General features: G+C 49.3%; 2 protein-coding genes across 6 annotated transcripts in view; one reads left to right on the top strand and one right to left on the bottom strand.

The window, feature by feature from the left end:
- The window catches only part of RABL2B (RAB, member of RAS oncogene family like 2B), a 30,194-nt gene extending 18,039 nt beyond the window's left edge, over window positions 1–12,155 (top strand). For all 5 annotated transcript variants that reach the window (XM_067554184.1, XM_067553446.1, XM_067551958.1 and 2 more), the window contains exons 5-9: window positions 1,526–1,605; window positions 8,068–8,179; window positions 10,906–11,003; window positions 11,259–11,342; window positions 11,711–12,155. In XM_067554184.1, the coding sequence (XP_067410285.1) occupies window positions 1,526–1,605; window positions 8,068–8,179; window positions 10,906–11,003; window positions 11,259–11,342; window positions 11,711–11,788 (452 nt within the window). In that variant the 3' untranslated portion in view covers window positions 11,789–12,155. The remainder of the gene's footprint in view (window positions 1–1,525; window positions 1,606–8,067; window positions 8,180–10,905; window positions 11,004–11,258; window positions 11,343–11,710) is intronic.
- Window positions 12,156–12,594: 439 nt separating this feature from the next.
- On the bottom strand, window positions 12,595–15,715 carry LOC137148852 (acrosin-like). Its single transcript, XM_067542369.1, has 4 exons — window positions 15,555–15,715; window positions 14,767–15,032; window positions 14,209–14,354; window positions 12,595–12,929 (listed from the first exon to the last, which is right to left on the bottom strand). Exons 1-4 carry the CDS (start codon window positions 15,713–15,715, stop codon window positions 12,648–12,650), a joined length of 855 nt encoding a protein of 284 aa, XP_067398470.1. The 3' UTR covers window positions 12,595–12,647.
- Window positions 15,716–17,611: the final 1,896 nt, after the last annotated feature.

The raw sequence follows: 17,611 nt of genomic DNA, 5'->3' as shown, positions 1-17,611 counted from the left end.
TCTGAGGTAGGAGTCCCTCTTCCTGTCCCCCATATGAGCTAGGATCTGGGAGGCCTTGCCATGCTGGAAGGGGAATCTGAAGCCCTTTACCTGCCCCATGATTGGGATGGGTTCCCACACCCAAGCTCTTCTATGAGGTCAGGGTTGTCTGAGGCCCACTTCCCACCCCACTCCCATGTGTGGCTTGATCGGAGATCTGAGCCCTCTATGTACCCCTCCATGTGAGCAAGCATCTAGTGGTCCTGCCCCTCTGAGGGCCTTGAGCCCCTCTTCCTGCTCCTGTGTGTGAACTGGGATCCAGGAGTCTTTACCCCACTGAGGGCATCTGAACCCCTGCCCCCATTAGCTGGTATACTAAATGCCTGAGAAAGGAGAATGAGAACTCCCACTGAGATGGATGGAGCAGTTCACATCTCTCAGAGCTATTTTTTCAAGTTGTGCTCCTCTCCATGGGGTGTTCTCATTCAGCTGAGCCTCCTCTTCTATAGATGGGTGTATAGAGCCCTTCTCTGTGCAGTAGGCACAGATCTGGGTTAGGGTCTTCCCATGTCCACTCTCCTGCCTCCAGGCTGGTACACACTTTCCTCACAATCCTGCTACCTTCTCACCTGCCCATGGTCCCTCCAAACTTACCAGTGGCATGGATGGCAAGAAGGAGGGTGGGAATGGAAGGGCATGTGAGTAGTCATAGCAATGGGTGTGATGGTGGGAATGTTGGAGTGGTGTCCAAACAGTGTGGGAGGGTTGGGAGAGGAGGGGGAGAGAGTCTGAGCAGTTGGAGGCAATATGAAGGGTTGTGGGGGGAAGTGGGGGTTGGTTGGTTCATACAATGCAGGGGAAAATGGAGTGAAAGGAGGGAGTTGAAGCTATGCAGTGGGGGAAGTTGCGCAGGCTACTCTTGTTCCCCTTCCACTTCACAGTAGAACCTTAATCTGTGAAGCACTCAATGGTTTGGGGCTTGGCTACTTCGGAGACAACCTTATCCTCCATGCTCCTGCAGCCAACTGTAGCCAAGGGGATAATGCAGCTGGACAAAGCCAGATTTAGGCTTCCTGGTGAAGATAACAGTTCATTCTCCATAGCAGGACCCTGGCTATGGACCACCCTGCTAAAAAAAATCACTGCCATTGTTGAGACCACCTCTAATCTGTATAGGTTTTGGATCCCACACTCATCCCTATACTATCCGAATACTTTTCACCCTTCACCTCACCTTTCGCACCCATGCCTTGCCTTGTATTTCTGCATTTTTAAAATCCAGTTTACACAGAACGTTTTGCACTACTATATTTATGCCAATGCCAGCTGTCTATGCTGGGGCATTGCACAGGTATAGTTAAAGCACATGTGTAGATAGAGCCTAGATTTGTAAACTGTTTTGGTCAGGAAATGTCTCAGTGTACTATGACAAAGGCTCATTTCAATAGGCATACTGGAGAGGGCTTGACTCTGGGGATGGCTTGTGATGGGGTTGAAATTTATTTTCTGTCATGGCATGCTGAACTTGCTGGTTTGTGCCTTTCAGACTTCTGGGACACAGCCGGACAGGAGAGGTTCCAGAGTATGCATGCATCCTATTACCACAAGGCCCATGCTTGTATCATGGTAAGGGCACTCTTCTACCTTTGGCTTTGACTCTCTCTGTGTAGAGGATCCTTGACTGGTAACAGAACCTGTTTGGTATTCAACCTACACATTACCTTTAATAATATTATCTCGAATACAGGCTCTTGAGACCAGAGTGGCTGAACTGAAGGAGCTCAGGGATGCAGAGAAGTGCATAGACGAAACTTTCCGGGACACAGTAGAGTAGTCCCAGTCCCATGCTGACAGCCTCTGTGCTGTTGAGGAGGATGAAAGCCTTGGGGAAGGGGAACATCAAACTGGAGCAAAGGGAAATGATCCCATCCTTGGGACTCTCCTTTCAGAGGATACCTTGGTATCTTCTGCACTGAGGATACTCCTCCGGGGGAGAGGACCCCAGTGATTAGGAAGAGACAGGTAATAGTAATGGGGGATTTAATTATTAGAAATCTAGAGAGTTGGGTTTGTAATGACCAGGAGAACCAGATGGCAAATTGCCTGCCAGGTGTGAAGGTTGCAGATCTCTCGAGACATCTAGACAGCCTTATGTGCAGTGCTACGGAGGAGCTGGTGGTCGTGGTACGTGGGCTACCAAATACATAGAGAAAGGTAGGAGAGAGATCCGGGAGGCCAAATTTAGGCTGCTAGTTAAGAGATAAAAGTTCTGGACTTCCATGGTAGCATTCTTTGAAATGCCAGGTAGACATACAGAACTGCAGGGTCTCAATGTGTGGGGAGGCGATGGTGTTCAGAGGAGGGATTGAGGCTTATTAGGACCTGGGTAACCTTTGGGGAAAGGAGGAGCCTACACAGGAAGGATGGGCTCCGCCTAAACCCAGACTGAACCGACTGCTGGCATGTCACATTAAAAAGATTGTTGAGGAGTTTTTAAACAAAGGGCTGGGGGAAAGCTGACAGGTGCGGAAGAGCACATGGTTCAGACAGAGACATCCCTTAAGGGGAGGCTCTATTAATGGGTATTCTCCATATCCTTGTAAAGAGGGGAGGTAGACACCTAAGAGAAACATTCAAATGAAAGACCGTCCCACTCCGTTATATCACAGGAAGGCAGACAATTAAATATTGACACATTTTATAAGTGCTTGTAAACAAATGGAAGAAGTCTAAATACCAAGATGGGTGAACATGAGTGCCTGGTATTAAATGAAGATATTGATATAATAGGCATCACAGAAACTTGGAATGATGATAACCAATGGGACATAGTAATACCAGGGTACAAAATATATTGGAAGGACAGAATAGGTTGTACTGGAGAGTGAGTGGCACTATATGTGAAAGAAAGCATAAAGTCAAATGAAATAAGAATCTTAAATGAACAAAACTGTGCCATAGAATCCCTATGGATAGAAATTCCTTGCTTAAATCATGAGTATAGCAGTAGGAATATACTACTGATCTCCTGACCGCAATGGTGATGGTGATTATGAAATTCTTAGGGAGATTAGAGGAGCTATAAAAATAGAAAAGTTAATAATAATGGGGGATTTCAACTATCCCCAAATTGACTGGGTACATGTCAGCTCAGGACGGGATGCAGAGATAACATTTTTAGACACCACGAATGACTGCTTCTTGGAGCAGCAAGTCCTGGAACCCACAAGGGGAAAGGCAATTCTTGATTTAGCCTGAAGTGGCACACAGGATCTGGTCCAAGAAGTGAATTTTAGCCAAACTGCTCAGTAATAATGACCACAGTGTAATTAAATTTAACATCCTCGTGGTGCGGGATGGGAAGAATACTAAAGAAGCCCACCACAGAAGCATTTAACTTCAGAAAGGGGAACTACACAAAAATGAGGAAGCTAGTTAAATGGAAATTAAAAGGTACAGTGCCAAAAGTGAAATCCTTGCAAGCTTCATGGAAATTTAAAAAAAAACACTGTAATAGAGGCTCAATTTAAATATATACCCCAAATTTAAAAAAAATAGTAAGAGGACAAAAAAAAAGAATGCCACCATGACTAAATGACAGAGTAAAAGAGGCGGTTAGAGGCAAAAAGGCATCCTTTAAAAATTGTAAATCAAATCCTACTGAAGAAAATAGAAAGGAGCATAAAGTCTGGCAAGTCAAGAGGTGAAGGGTGTGTCTATTTCTCTGCAGACAGTTTATCAATTTTTGGGGAGATTTTTGAAACTGACACTCTGACGTGCTGCACTTCCAGTCTCGGATGTCATTAGCACAGCCAGAGCAGAGAATCCGATCTCACACAAATAAAATGAGCCAAATAGTAACCTGGATATTGTGAGCCAAAAATTCCCCAAAGACTCTTTTTTAAATTGAATTTCCAGTGTCCTTTCACTCTGAAGTTCAGTCAGCTTCTCCTGAATGTCATTTGAGACCTTGCCTCAGCTACAAAAGGTTGGATAAATCCAGTCATTCAGGGGTGCATTTCATCCAGGAAAATATATATCCAAATTGGCTCAAAGAGAAGTCAAGTGATTCTTGATTGGTTCCACAACACTCAATAGTTCAGATTCTGTTTCCTTGATAGTGTCAGCTAACAACGGGAATGGAATGCTTAAACCAGGTTCAATCTTTGTTTTCTAGAGATCTAGCTTTCTCATGAATGCTGATATCTTGTTGTGCAGGTCAAAAATAGTACGTTCCGCTCCTTGCATTGAGACATTTAGAAAATTCAGTTTGTCAAAAATATCAGCAAGGTAAGCCAAACGGACACGATAGCCGGTATCACATAGCATGTCTGTGTTACTGAAATTCAAATCCAATAGAAAAAGCCGAACTTCATTTCTCAGTTCATAAATGTGTTGAAACATTTCCCCCCTGCATAGCCTTCTGACTTCCACATTAAACAACAAAGCATCATGCTCTGCTTCGTTTTGGCACAAAGCATTTCAAAGAAACGTGCCTTTGTGGGCTGTATCTTGATAAAGTTCATGATTTTAATAGCAGAACTCAGAACATGTGTAAGTTCCTGATCCATGTTTCAAGTTGCAAGGGCTTCGCAGTGTATCATACAATGAGTCCACAATATATGTGGAGCAATTTCAAACACTTTGGCTTTCAAGCCTGCCCTACTTCCAGACATAGAAGGGGCTCCCTCCCTGCAGGTTCCGATGCAAGCTTCCCACTTCATCTCGTGAGAAGTTAGGAAGTCGTTTAAAATGTTATACAGTTCAGATCCAGTTGCATGCATATTAATTGACTCGTAGAACAAAAGATCTTCCAATATTGATGTTTCATGAAAGTACTGAACATAAGCAATTAAATGAGCTTCTTTTGATATATCTGTTGTTTCATCCTACTGGATTGCAATCAAGAGAGAAGCTGTGCCTTGATATTTTCTGACATGTCAGAGATTTGGCGACTGACTGTGTTGTCTGACACTGGGATCATTTTTAACTTCTCTGCTGTGCCGTACTGTCACCAACCATTGTCCTGCAAATGTCAATTGCAGCTGGGAGAATCCGTTTTTTCCCAGTTGTATAAAGTTTTTTATTCTTGGCACTGTGGTATGCAGCTTGATATGATGCTTTTAAAGCACTGGCAGGGTGGAAACCACATTTTTCTTTTTGTTTTTTTGTTTATTAATTTCTTCTAGCTTTTGTGCGAAAAAAATCTGTTCTTTCCTACCAGATCACCATGTTTTGTTTCTAAATGGTGTTTTAATTTTGGTGACTTCAGGCTATCGTTTGCTAAAGTTACTGCACGCACAACACACTGAAGCCTAATTTCTCAGTTAACTTCAATGGAAGTGAAACCAAAATCCAAATTTGCTTCATCATACTTTCTTGTTTTTGTTATTTTTTCTCTCTATCAACTTTAGCCATTTCAACTTCTGGCTTTCCTTTCGGAACACTACCATCTTTTGGCAATAAGTACCAGTCCATTTTTCATCACACAGTGATAAGAAAAAATATCAAACTCACTGAAGGAATAAGCACTGCACAACTGCTTGTTGTAAAGATAGCTCAGGAAGGCGGGAAAGGTAGCTGTTGCTATAAAAATGATTGGCTGATGGAGGGCTCCCTCTGTCAGCCCCTGGTGGCTGGTGGTGGCAGCTCCATCTGTCAGCCTCAGGCAGCGAACTGTGGGGCTTTCACTGACAGCCAGGGGTGGCAGGATCTCCGACTCTTTGCCCAGGGATGACAGGGCTTCCTACTCTCAGTCCAGGCCTACTGGGGCTCCTTTCAGCCAAGGGGCCAGGCAGGGGAGGCTCCTACTGCAATCCTCAAATAAATGGTCAGTTTTTACAGTGGCGAGAGGTAAATAGTGGGGTTCCCCAGAGATCTGTACTGGAACTAATGCTGCTCAACATATTCAAAATTGATCTGGATAAAGGGGTAAACAGTGAGGTGGCAAAATTTGCAGATGATATAAAATTACTCATGATAGTTAAGCCCAAAGCAGACTGTGACAAGTTACAAAGGGATCTCGCAAAACTGGGTGACTGGGCAACAAAATGGCAGATGAAATTTAATGCTGAGAAATGCAAAATAATGCATGTTGGAATACATAATTCCAATGATATATATACAATTATGGGGTGTAAATTAGTGGTTATCACTCAAAAATAGATCTTGGAGTCATTGTGGATTAGTTCTCTGAAAACATCTGCTCATTGTGCAGCGGCATTCAAAAAAGCTAACAGAACCTTTAGGGAGAGGATAGATAATAAGATGGAAAATGTAATACTACTATATAAATCCATGGAGCACCCACGCATCCACACCTAGAATACTGCATGCAGTTCTGTTCACCCTATCTCAAAAAAGTTAAATTAGAATTGGAAAAGGTACAGAGAAGGGCAGCAAAAATTATTAGGGGTATGGAACAACTTTCAGATGAGGAGAGATTAAAGAGACGGGGGCTGTTCAGCTTGGAAAAGAGATGACTACGGCCTGGTTTACACTAGAGAATTTTGTCAGCAAAAGTCAGCTTTTGTTGGGGATATGTTCAAAGTTGATAAAATCATGACTGGTATGGAGAAAGTGAATAAGGAGATGTTATTTACCCTTTCACATAACACATGAACTAGGTATCACCTCATGAAATTAATAGGCAGTAGGTTTAAAACGAACAAAAGGAAGTACTTCTTCACACAATGCACAGTCAACCTGTGGAACTCATTGCCGGGAATGTTGTGAAGGCCAAAAGTGTAACTGGGTTAAAATAGAATAAGATAAATTCATGGAGAATAGGTTCATCAGTGGCTATTAGCCAAGATGGTCAGGGATGCAACTCCATGCTCTGGGTGTTCCTAGCCACTGCCAGATATTGGGACTGGACAAACGGGATGGCTCACTCAATAATTACCCTGTTCTTTTCGTTCTCTCTGAATCATCTGGCACTGGCCACTGTCAGAAGACAAGATACTGACTTAGATGGACCATTGTTCTGACCTAGTATGGCCATTGTTACGTTCTTATGTAATGCTGTAATATTTCTTCTCCTTGCTTGCTGTTGACAGTCCTTCCTATACTGTTCTCCTTTCCCTTCGCCAGTCACTGCTTAGTCAAACTAGATAACTTTAACTCCTTTCATCTTTCCTTATAACTCCCTCCCTCCAGCCCCTAAGTATTTTTGTTGTTCTCTGAACTTCCTCCAATTTATCAACATCTTTCCAGGAATATCATGCCCAGAACAGAAAGCATTTTTCCTGGCGCAGTCACATCGGAGCCATATAAGAGGGTCTGTCTCTTTGTTGCTTTGTGACTTGATGCCTTGGAGCATGCAGCAAAAAGCTGTATTGGCTTTTCTGCAGGATTATTGTATTGCAAATTCATGTCCAATTTGCTGCCCCTCTGACTAGCCTTGACCCTCAGCCATTGCTGCTTCCCATTGCTAGGAGCTCCTTGCCCAAATGTGTTCTCTTTCCAGGTTTTAATCTCTTTACGCCCTCTGTCCACACTGTTGTTCTCAGCTCCTCCTAACTTTAGCGTCATTTGTAAACCTTATTAACATGTTGCTGACTGCCTGTCTAGATTATTAATGAAGTTGGTACATCAGACCGGACCTGACACCTATCTTTGCAGGGCAGACTAGACCCATCCCCACCTTCATCATTATTAAGGGCGAGTATGGTCAGCACTATACAAGGCAGGAATGTGCAGGGAGACAAAGACTGATGGTAGGGTTAGTGCAGGGAGAAGGGCTGGTTTTATTGTTAATGGCTTGATGATACTTTGCCATTTACCATAGCCTCTCTTTTACCACCGTCCTGCCAATTTTCAGTCCCTATGCTGGTGTCTAGTCTAAGCCAATTGTAATAAATTCTGACAGTGAGGTTTCATGGGATGCTGTACCAAACATTCTAATCCAATCTAAACATCGCCCTTCTGCATCCTCCCTCCAGGCACTAATTCTTCAATTCTGTGTTTAAAAAAAGAAAGGCAGTGATTTTGCATGGTGGGATGATTTCTCTGCAAATGCTTAACGCAGTGGGTTGCTCAGGGACTGTCCAGCTCCAGGCCTCGTGACAGGTGGCTCTTCCTTGGCAGGTGTTTGATGTGCAGAGGAAGGTCACCTACAAGAACCTAAGTAACTGGTACAAGGAGCTGAGAGAGTTTCGCCCAGAGATCCCCTGCATCGTGGTGGCCAACAAAATTGATGGTGAGTGTTTCTGCCCTTCTGCCTTTCAGTGCTATGGGATGATCCTTTTGTGACCTGGCTGGGAGAAGTCAGTGCCCAGTTGGTCCCAAGGGTTTCTTGGAGAAAGACTCCTTTGGTCATAATTTACTAGATGAAGGCTGGATCCTATTGGCCTTTCGCATCATGTTTTAGCCTTTTGACTTTGTTTTGCTCAGTAAAAGAAACTGAAAACACAAATTTGTTTATAGCCCAGACATAAACATATAGTACAGCTAGCTGAGCTCTGCCCTGACATCACCCAGCCTCCTTCCTGCCCCATCCCGCTCCTCTCCCTTTTCTGAACAGCAACTTGCACCACGCTGGCCAACTGGCAGAGCCCTCTTGGCTCACTAGGTTCCCTGACATTGTTACTATTTATGGTCTGTATTGTGGAAGTACCTAGAGGCCCACCTAGATCAGGCCCCTTTGTGCAGGGTGCTGCACAAACATAGGGTGAGTCTGTCCCTGCCCCAAAGAGATTGCAGTCTACTTTGGGACAAGAAGCAACAAGTGAGTGTGACAAACAGTGGAAGAGCAGCGGGAGTGAGGGTGAGGGTGCTGGTTCTGTGGTCATGCAGCTATGTTTCAAGCATCATAGGAGCTGAACCACTATTAGCAATAGTGAGAAATTTGAAAGACATCCCTAGCGCAGACACAGCCATGCAGGCCTGGGAGCTGGGACAGATGAAAAGTAATGCTCAGTTGTTTACACAGCACCAGGCGTCTCCCACTGAGGTGAGAGTTCCTGTCAGGGTCCCTCTGTGGAGAGCCTTGGGCTGTGCCTCAGCCATGGACCAGCAACAAAAAGATCCATTTCCTCCATGTACTTCCTTGCTAACTGTTAGTTTAGCTGGCCGCCCTTTGCAGGGACCCCAACTTGTTGGGGGGACCATCCCAACCCTGAACTGCTGTACTGAACATCCCAACCCAGACTGCTGTACTGGGTGGCACAGAATGGGAAGGAGGCAAACATCCCGCAGTGCTGAAGGAACAGGTTCAAGACTATTTAGAAGGATTGGACATTCACAAGTCCATGGGGCCGGATGCAATGCACCCAAGGGTGCTGAGGGAGTTGGCTGAGGTGATTTCAGAGCCATTGGCTATTATCTTTGAAAGCTTGTGGCAACAGGGGGAGGTCCCTGAGGACTGGAAAAAAGCAAATATAGGGCCCATCTTCAAAAAAGGGAGGAAAGAGGATCCGGGGAACTACAGACCGGTCAGCCTCACCTCAATCCCTGGAAAGATCATGGAGCAGGTCCTTAAGGAATCCATTTTAAGGCACTTGGAAGAGAGGAAGGTGATCAGGAACAGTCAACACGGATTCACCAAGGGAAAGTCATGCCTGACCAACCTGATTGCTTTCTATGATGAGGTGACTGGCTCTGTGGATGTGGGGAAGGCGGTGGATGTGATATACCTTGACTTTAGCAAAGCTTTTGATACGGTTTCTCACAGTATTCTTATCAGCAAGTTAAAGAAGTATGGGTTGGATGAATGGACTATAAAATGGATAGTGAACTGGCTAGAGCATAGGGCTCAACGAGTAGTGATCAATGGCTCCATGTCTAGCTGGCAACCGGTCACAAGCGGAGTTCCCCAGGGGTCGGTCCTGGGGCCGGTTTTGTTCAACATCTTTATTAATGATCTGGAGGATGGGGTAGATTGCACCCTCAGCAAGTTTGCGGACGACACTAAGCTGGGGGAGTGGTAGATACCCTGCAAGGTAGGGATAGGATACAGAGTGACCTAAACAAACTGGAGGATTGGGCCAAAAGAAATCTAATGAGGTTCAACAAAGAAAAGTGCAGAGTCCTCCACTTAGGAAGAAAGAATCCCATGCACAGCTATAGACTGGGGACCGACGAGCTGGGCAGCAGCTCTGCAGAAAAGGACCTGGGGGTAACAGTGGATAAAAAGCTGGATATGAGTCAGCAGTGTGCCCTGGTTGGCAAGAAGGCCAATGGCATATTGGGCTGCATTAGGAGGGGCATTGCTAGCAGGTCACGGGAAGTGATTATTCCCCTCTATTCGGCATTGGTGAGGCCGCATTTAGAATATTGTGTCCAGTTTTGGGCCCCCCAATACAAAAAGGATGTGGACAAGTTGGAGAGAGTCCAGCGGAGGGCAACAAAATGATTAGGGGGCTGGAGCACAGGACTTATGAGGAGAGGCTGAGGGAACTGGGCTTGTTTAGTCTGCAAAAGAGAAGAGTGAGGGGGATTTGATAGCGGCCTTTAACTACCTGAAAGGGGGTTCTAGGGAGGATGGGGCTAGGCTGTTCTCGGTGGTGGCAGATGACAGAACAAGGAGCAACGGTCTCAAGTTGCAGGGAGGGAGGTCTAGGTTGGACATTAGGAAAAAGTTTTTTACTAGGAGGGTGGTGAAGCACTGGAATGGGTTACCTAGGGAGGTGGTGGAATCTCCATCCTTAGAGGTTTTTAAGCTGCGGCTTGACAAAGCCCTGGTTGGGATGATATAGCAGAGGTTAGTCCTGCTTTGAGCAGGGGGTTGGACTAGATGACCTCCTGAGGTCCCTTCCAACTCTAATATTCTATGATTCTATGATTCTATGAACTGCATGAAGGGGCCTTGCCAGCAAGATATGGCCCAACACAGGTTGCATGGACTCTCTTGCTATGCTGTCCCAGGGATGCTGGCCTGCTGGCTGTGGTGGTTGCTCACTAACTGCTTCTCCTTTGCTCCGCCAGCGGATATGAAAGTGACTCAGAAAAGCTTCAACTTTGCCCGGAAGTTCAACCTGCCCTTCTATTTTGTCTCAGCTGCAGACGGCACCAACGTGGTGAAGGTAAAGCTTGGCTCTGTGAGGTGGGGACTGGTCTGTATGGGGAAATGAGGAGGAGTGGTTCTTTGGGTGACAGGATGTTCTGCTGGCTGCCTCCCAGGAGAGTGTGGGGTCCCGTGGCTAGGAGTTGTTTCACTGCTGGTTTCTCTAGGGAGCTGTAGGGTGGGGGGAAAGTCCTGTGCCTGGGTTCACCTGGGGCTGGGCATCCTGGATGTCCCTCTCATTACCAGAGTGACAAATGCTCCCCTTTCTCCTCAGCTCTTCAGTGATGCTATCAAACTGGCCATTGCGTACAAACAGAATTCAGGAGATTTTATGGATGAGGTTATGCGAGAGCTGGAGGTAAGGGATCCCTGCCTATTGCACCCCTCCCTCTCCTCAATGGTTTGCCTATGCCACACCCCTGCCCTCTCCAGGAAAAAGCCCCCAGTCCCAGTTTGTGGTGGGGCGAGGTGGGGCCTGTGCTGGGAGCATCATGGGGATTCTGTACAGCATGTTCCAGGTCAGGGGCTGGGGAGGAGGAGGTGCTGTGCTCTGGCTGGGATGATTTAGTTGGGGTTGGTCCTGCTTTGAGCAGGCGGCTGGACTAGATACCTCCTGAGGTCCCTTCCAACCCTGACCTTCTATGATTCTATGAGTGTCCTGGTGGGGTGAGGAACGGTTGGTTCCCATTTGCTTCTCACCATTCCCCTTGTCGTGCTCCCTTCCAGAACTTTGAACTGCAGAAAAAGGGGGAGGACTCAGATAAAGAGGAGAGCTACCCCGAGGAGAAGGCCTCATCCACCTGAGCCCAGACCTCAGACCAACCTTGTGCTGCTCCCCATCGCCCCAGCTCCTTCGTGGTTAGTTAGATCCATCACTCTCTGTCTGGGGAGAGCAGATTTCATGGACATGCTGGGGCCATCCCTTCCTGGCTGGGACCATCCCTTCCTGGGAGGGAGACTGTTTGGGCCTGATCTTCCTTGCTTGGGCTCCACCCTCCTGAGCATCCAGGACGCAGAAGAGGCAAGAGCACATGTGACTGCTGCCTGCCCCTGTGTGGGGCACATTTGCTGCGGAGTTGGGCCACTGCCAGTCCTGCAGGGAAGGGTCCTGCCCAGATGTTGTTAGTGGAGCTTGGCTTGAGAAAACCAAAACTAAAGGATTTTTTACAAAGCGTTGAGTCTGGGTCCTTCCTGCACCCGGACTCTGGGGGCATGTTCACATACCAGCCCTTCCCACTGCTGTTTGATCCCAGCCATCTCTACCTGTCATCCCTCCCTGACCCCACTCACTGTTCCAGCCCACTCCACCCCAATACTCTTCCAGCTCTGTGTGCCACCCTTGCGCATGCCCATTGTCCCAGCCCACTGTGAGCCATCCGTCCCCTTCCTCACACCACCATTCTAGCCCAGCTGGCTGTGTGCAGGTCCTGCTCCTGGTGGTTCGCCGGCATAAGGGGTTGAATAGAATAGAGACAGAGCTGGCTGTGTTATGGGCACTGTTTTACTTCTGATGTGAGCTAAGCTCTCAATCTCCATCCACAAGAAGGACAGGCAGGATGGGAGCTGGGCGCTGGTGCAGAGTCCTAGAGCAGTGGGCAATGCCTCAGAAATGGCCACTGTCCATCCCTGCCTCCACTGTGCTCTGCTCCCCTCCTGTCTCGTCTCAAGTCCCCCTTTCCTTCAGGCCCTGCAGGAACTCATGCAGCTTCCTGAAGAAGTCAGACAGACTGCTCTGGGCTGACAGGCAGGGGCCTGTCCTTGTTCTGGGGCTGGGCCTGGGTCTTGGCCTGACTTTTCCCAAGATCCAGTCATGGAAGTGCTGAGTGGAGCCGTAGACCCCTGGCCTCTGTGCCTTGGCGCAGCCCAGCCCCCAGCTGGTGACTCCAATGACCCAGAAGCGCTTTGACCTTTCCTCTCTGCACATGAGGGGGCCACCACTGTCACCCTGCATCAGCGGAGAGAGGTATAAGGCATAGCCAGCCCCTCACAGAGAGCCAGGCTTGGCAATAGGACTGGCTTCTTCTTGGAAGAGGCATAATAACCCACACTCTTCCCCATAGCATCTTCCACAGGGAGACATTTGTCAGCTACAGCCCGAAGGAAGGGGGCTTACCCCCAAGGCCTGGCTAGAGTTGGCAAAGCCCTAGCACGCATACCAAAAGGGAATGATCTTGCAGTGCCCTCTGCCCCTAGGGATGGACTGTCTAGGGGCTGCAGCCAGGGCTTCCCCCATCAGGAGTCATCTGCGCTTTCGTGTTAGCTCTTAGTGTGGTTTGATGAGTGCTGTGCAGTCAGCTCCCTCCTCTTCCTCCTGTTCCCATGCCATGCCTCTGAACTCAGCCACTATGCATCGGCACTATGGCACGGGGGCCTTGCTTCCCACCTCATGTGCTAAGGACGGGGGCCTGCTCCCAGCTCTGCATGCTATGTTCAGAGATATCTGCCCCGCTGGCCCTGAGGAGTAGCTGTGCTCTCAATGCTGATGGGTCTCTGAGTCATTGACACTGCAGATAAAAAGCATCAGCTGGGCCCCTCTTGTCCATTCCTGTGGCCTATTCCCTAGTGTTCTGACCACTCCCACTGCTGAGGACACTTAAATGGGCCTTTTCCCACTTCCTTTGGGAGACTGCCACAGCCCCATGTAGCTCGTCGTGGGCTTTACAATAGCATCTCCAGGGCTGGACACCCCTAAATACGATGACAGAGAGGGAAAAGCAAAAGAGGTTCCCAGCTGATGTTACCAATGAGATGGGGAAACAAAAGGAATTGTGGAGGCTCCCATACCACCAACAAATAGAGAGGCCAGTGCTGGGCAAGCAGGAGGAGAGGGACAAAGGGCATGGCATCTTAAAATGGGGTGGGGCAGTTTGGAAGGGACTGGGCAACAGTGGAGCAGTGTGAGGACAGATGAGGAGGAATGATGTGGTTGCACTTTCTTTTGTAAGCCAGAAACAGCAGCCCCTACTGTGTTGTCTGGGACTTAAGAAGACCATAGCTAAAGGAGCTGAAACTGTTCGGCGAGAGGGAGGGGGATCCTGCAGAAAAAGAGAGGGAAGCAGAGCCTTGGGCAGGGATACTGCTGGAGAGGGAGGCAGAGCCCCAGGTGAGCAGGGGGAAGTGAGAGTTCTGGGTAAAGATACCAGAAGAGGGTGTGTGAGGCCACAGCACAAGCATTTGTGAGGGGCTGGAAAGACTCTGCAGTGAGTGGGCTCTGGCCTGCATACCTGGCAGCTGTCGATACCTCCTTGCTCATACCCTGCACACAGATTGTTACTGGTGATGGCTCCATTGTACCAGCGGCTGCTGTTACAGGTTGTGGTGTCAATGAGATGCACCTTGGCTTCCTGCAGGATGTCGGCTGTTTCCTGGGCTGTGGGGACATGAAGAATATTTACTGCGGAGATCCTAACTCTATCTCCAAATCTCCTCAGCCCCACATGGGTGTGTCCCTCCCCTGGTGCCTAACCTTGACTCCCTGCTCTGTCAGTTTTGTGGGAGGTGGGTTTACTAATGGATCCCCTCCTCTTTCTGCCTTGCCTGCGGAGATGAGATTTGGATCCAGCCCTTGGTGCACACATGCCCTTAGCTCAGTGAGGTGTCTGGGGCACTGATCCTATGGGGGGCGAGGGAGCAGCTGCTGTCTTCTCGCAGCTGCAGAGGCCTAGACCTTCAGTGTAGCCAGATCCCAGTAGTTCCAGCCACCAGGCTCTTTAGCTGAGGTCACTGTGTCTGTGCTGAGACAGGTGCCCCAGTTAGAGTTACAGGGAGCCTGGGGCTCTCACATGTCTCCTGCGTGACACCCCAGCCGCTGATGTAGCAGTGGGTCAGGTTCGACACCTCCACCATGGCATCGGGCAGGCAGGCAGGCTGTGCGTAGTCATTGCACTCGACTGGCTGGTCGAGCTCCAGCAGCGCGACGTCATTACTCTCCATGCGAGGCTCGTAGTGCTCATGCTGCACCACCTGTTTGATGGCGCGCACCTGGCTCTCAGGGCCAAGTTGGGACAGCTGGGACACACCGATCACAACGCGCCACTGTGGCAGCAGCCTGGAGAACAGAATGGGAGTCAGTCACAGAGAGGGGAGGAGAGGGGAGTAGAGAGGTTCCTCTCCTGGCCAGTGGAGGGCCCAGAGAGATTCACTTGTAGCTGAGTCCATTGCACTGCTCTGTTGTCTGAGGTACGAGGGAGAGAGCAGCATCAGTGAGATAGTTACAGAAAACTAACAGGGCCAGCTGCTCTGGCAGTGTGCTCTCCAGCGCACTTCCACCTTGGACACAGGCCACTGGGCGAGCTGTCCATGCCCATGCACACCAGGGCACAGTCTAGGGTGTGCTGATGTCCGCCCAGGGAACGGTGCCAGTGCCACAGGCCGTGGTGCCCTGCTGTCTTTTCCCTATGAGGATCAGCCCCATGGCATGGTCAATTCCACAGCATTGCCCAGCTGCCCTTCTGGCTTGCAAGCACTGGGAGTACATTGAAAAGTGGGGGGGTGGCCTGAGCTGATGGTCTCCAGCTGACCCCCTGCCTGGGCTGTGGGGACACCCCTCCCTCAAAGTCCCCCATCTTACCTTCTCTTGACTTTGAAACAGTGAGCTGCTGTGAGGACCCAATGGGCGCTGATGAGTGACCCGCCACATGAATGCCTGGGGCCCATTCGAGTGGGAATCTGGATGCTGACGAGCCAAGGCCAGGCCCCCGGCAGAGCATCCACGCCACCCACAATCCGCATCCCAACGTAGCCAGACACCAGGGGGCGCTGCCCGCAAACTGCACTGGAGACAGAGGTGCGTTACCGGCCTGCTGTCTGTGGCCTGACTGAAGACATCAGGGATTAGACACTTACCCCTGGGTAAGCAGGGAATAGACACTTTGCCCCAAGCTGTTCCTGTCTTACTCCCCAGGTCTTGCAATGCATCTACTGTGTCATCCCACCTGCTTCTCCCCGGAAGCGATATGTGGGCAGCAGCAGGACCTAAGAGCCCTGTGTGACCTGCAGACTGCACATGACCCGCTCCATGTGATATGGCCCATGGGATTTATATGTCAGTGCCTCGTTGCTAACCCATGAGGCACAGATGTCACCTCAACCTGGGAGTGACTGGAGAAGAGGGGCAGGGATCATTGTCACTCAGGAGAGCCTCCTGTGGTGGGGGGAAGCAATGCCCTTGGATGCTGGGGTAGTGCCCCATCAGAGCCATTCTTCCTATTTCCTCTCAAGGCCCAGGTGTCACTTACTCACAGCTGCCATCCATGCTGTGCATGGGCCAAATCATGGTGTGGAAAAGGAGGAGGGCAAGCAGCCTCATCTTCCCCTGGCGCTCCAGACACCTGCATCTACATAGACTTGCCTCATCACTTGTGACCTCATAAACAAAGTCCTGGGCCTCCATCCAATCAGTGTCTGGCCAATATGACATCACACAGAGCAGCCTTCAGGTCTCTGATTTCCTCCTGTCTTTGTGATGGGCAAGCAGAGCTGGGAAGGTGCTGATGGAGGCAGCAGGGCTAATGCTGTGAACACTGAGGGGTGACATGCAAGATGACTCCGCTGGGCAATGGAGCTACCCATGGGGCGGGTGAGAATGGGCAAGCTGCTGGGATCTTTCTCTTTGGTGCTGGGGAGTAGATCTTTCCAGGCTCATTCGGAGACAATTTCGAGACCTGAGGCCGGCGCCAGCACAGATTCTGAGGAGCCAGTGCATGGCACCAAATACAGCATCAGCACCGAGATAGACACTGGTGGCACCAATGCAAAGGAGGAATGCTTGGCACTGTGAGACCCACAAGGCGTGGAAGGGTAGGATACTGCCCCAGTGAGGGAATCATCTCCTCATCGCCGGATGAGACAGCGGCAGGCTCCACTCCGGCACCATTGACGGAGGACGGCAGGGCCCACCAGTACCTCCCCTGCAGAGTTGCACAAAACCTGGGGATCCAGGTGGAGGAAGTCTCTGAATTAGGAGGGGACCCGATGACAGACATCCTGTCTCCGTGAGGGCCTGCTAGGGTTGCCTTCCCCCTGATTAAGACCATTAGCAAAAACATGAAAGCACTGTGGCAAACCTCTGCCTCAATTCCCCAACCACCAAAAGAGTCAAAAGAAAGTATTCTGTGCCAGCTAAGGACTACGAGTATCTTTATACTCACCCGCCCCCCAGGGTCTTTGGTCATCACTGCAGCGATTGAGAGGGAGAGGCAGGGGAACCAGGGACCCACACCAAAGGCCAGAGATGCAAAAAGAATGGATCTCTTTGGCAGGAAGACTTGTTCTACTGGAAGCCTGCAACTCAGAGTGGCAAACCAACAGGCCCTATTAAGTAAATACTCCTTTAATACCAGGGGGGCCATGATGAAATTTGCAGACTCTTTTCCTGGATGCCAGGAAGGAGTTCGTAGCCCTGGTAGACAAAGGCAAAACAACAGCTAAAGCCTCGCTCCAGGGGGCATTGGAGGCCGCGGATGCAGGAGCCCGTATCATGGCCTCGGGGGTCACAGCTCATGGCTACAGGCCTTGGGCCTCCCACATGTGATCCAACAAACTGTGCAAGACCTCCCCTTTGAGGGTTGGTCTTTATTTTCAGATCAAACTGACGCATGGCTGCACAGTCTTAAAGACTTTGGGGCC

The sequence above is a fragment of the Emydura macquarii genome, unplaced genomic scaffold, assembly GCF_026122565.2.
Source record: "Emydura macquarii macquarii isolate MOO-44397 ecotype Brisbane River unplaced genomic scaffold, CSIRO-AGI_Emac_v2 contig_6, whole genome shotgun sequence".
Classification (NCBI taxonomy): Eukaryota; Metazoa; Chordata; order Testudines; family Chelidae; genus Emydura; species Emydura macquarii.
The sequence above is the reverse complement of the archived record's forward strand: the minus strand, read 5'-3'. Positions and strand labels throughout refer to the sequence as shown.

What these genes read in the sequence shown, in the direction of transcription:
- LOC137148852 (XM_067542369.1), bottom strand. Translation starts at nt 15,715, where the DNA reads ATGCGGATTGTGGGTGGCGTGGATGCTCTGCCGGGGGCCTGGCCTTGG. An exon ending in TGTTTCAAAGTCAAGAGAAG is followed by an intron (nt 15,033 to 15,554) that starts GTAAGATGGGGG and finishes TCTGTTCTCCAG; the next exon opens with GCTGCTGCCACAGTGGCGCG. An exon ending in GAGGTATCGACAGCTGCCAG is followed by an intron (nt 12,930 to 14,208) that starts GTATGCAGGCCA and finishes CCGCTGATGCAG; the next exon opens with GGTGACAGTGGTGGCCCCCT.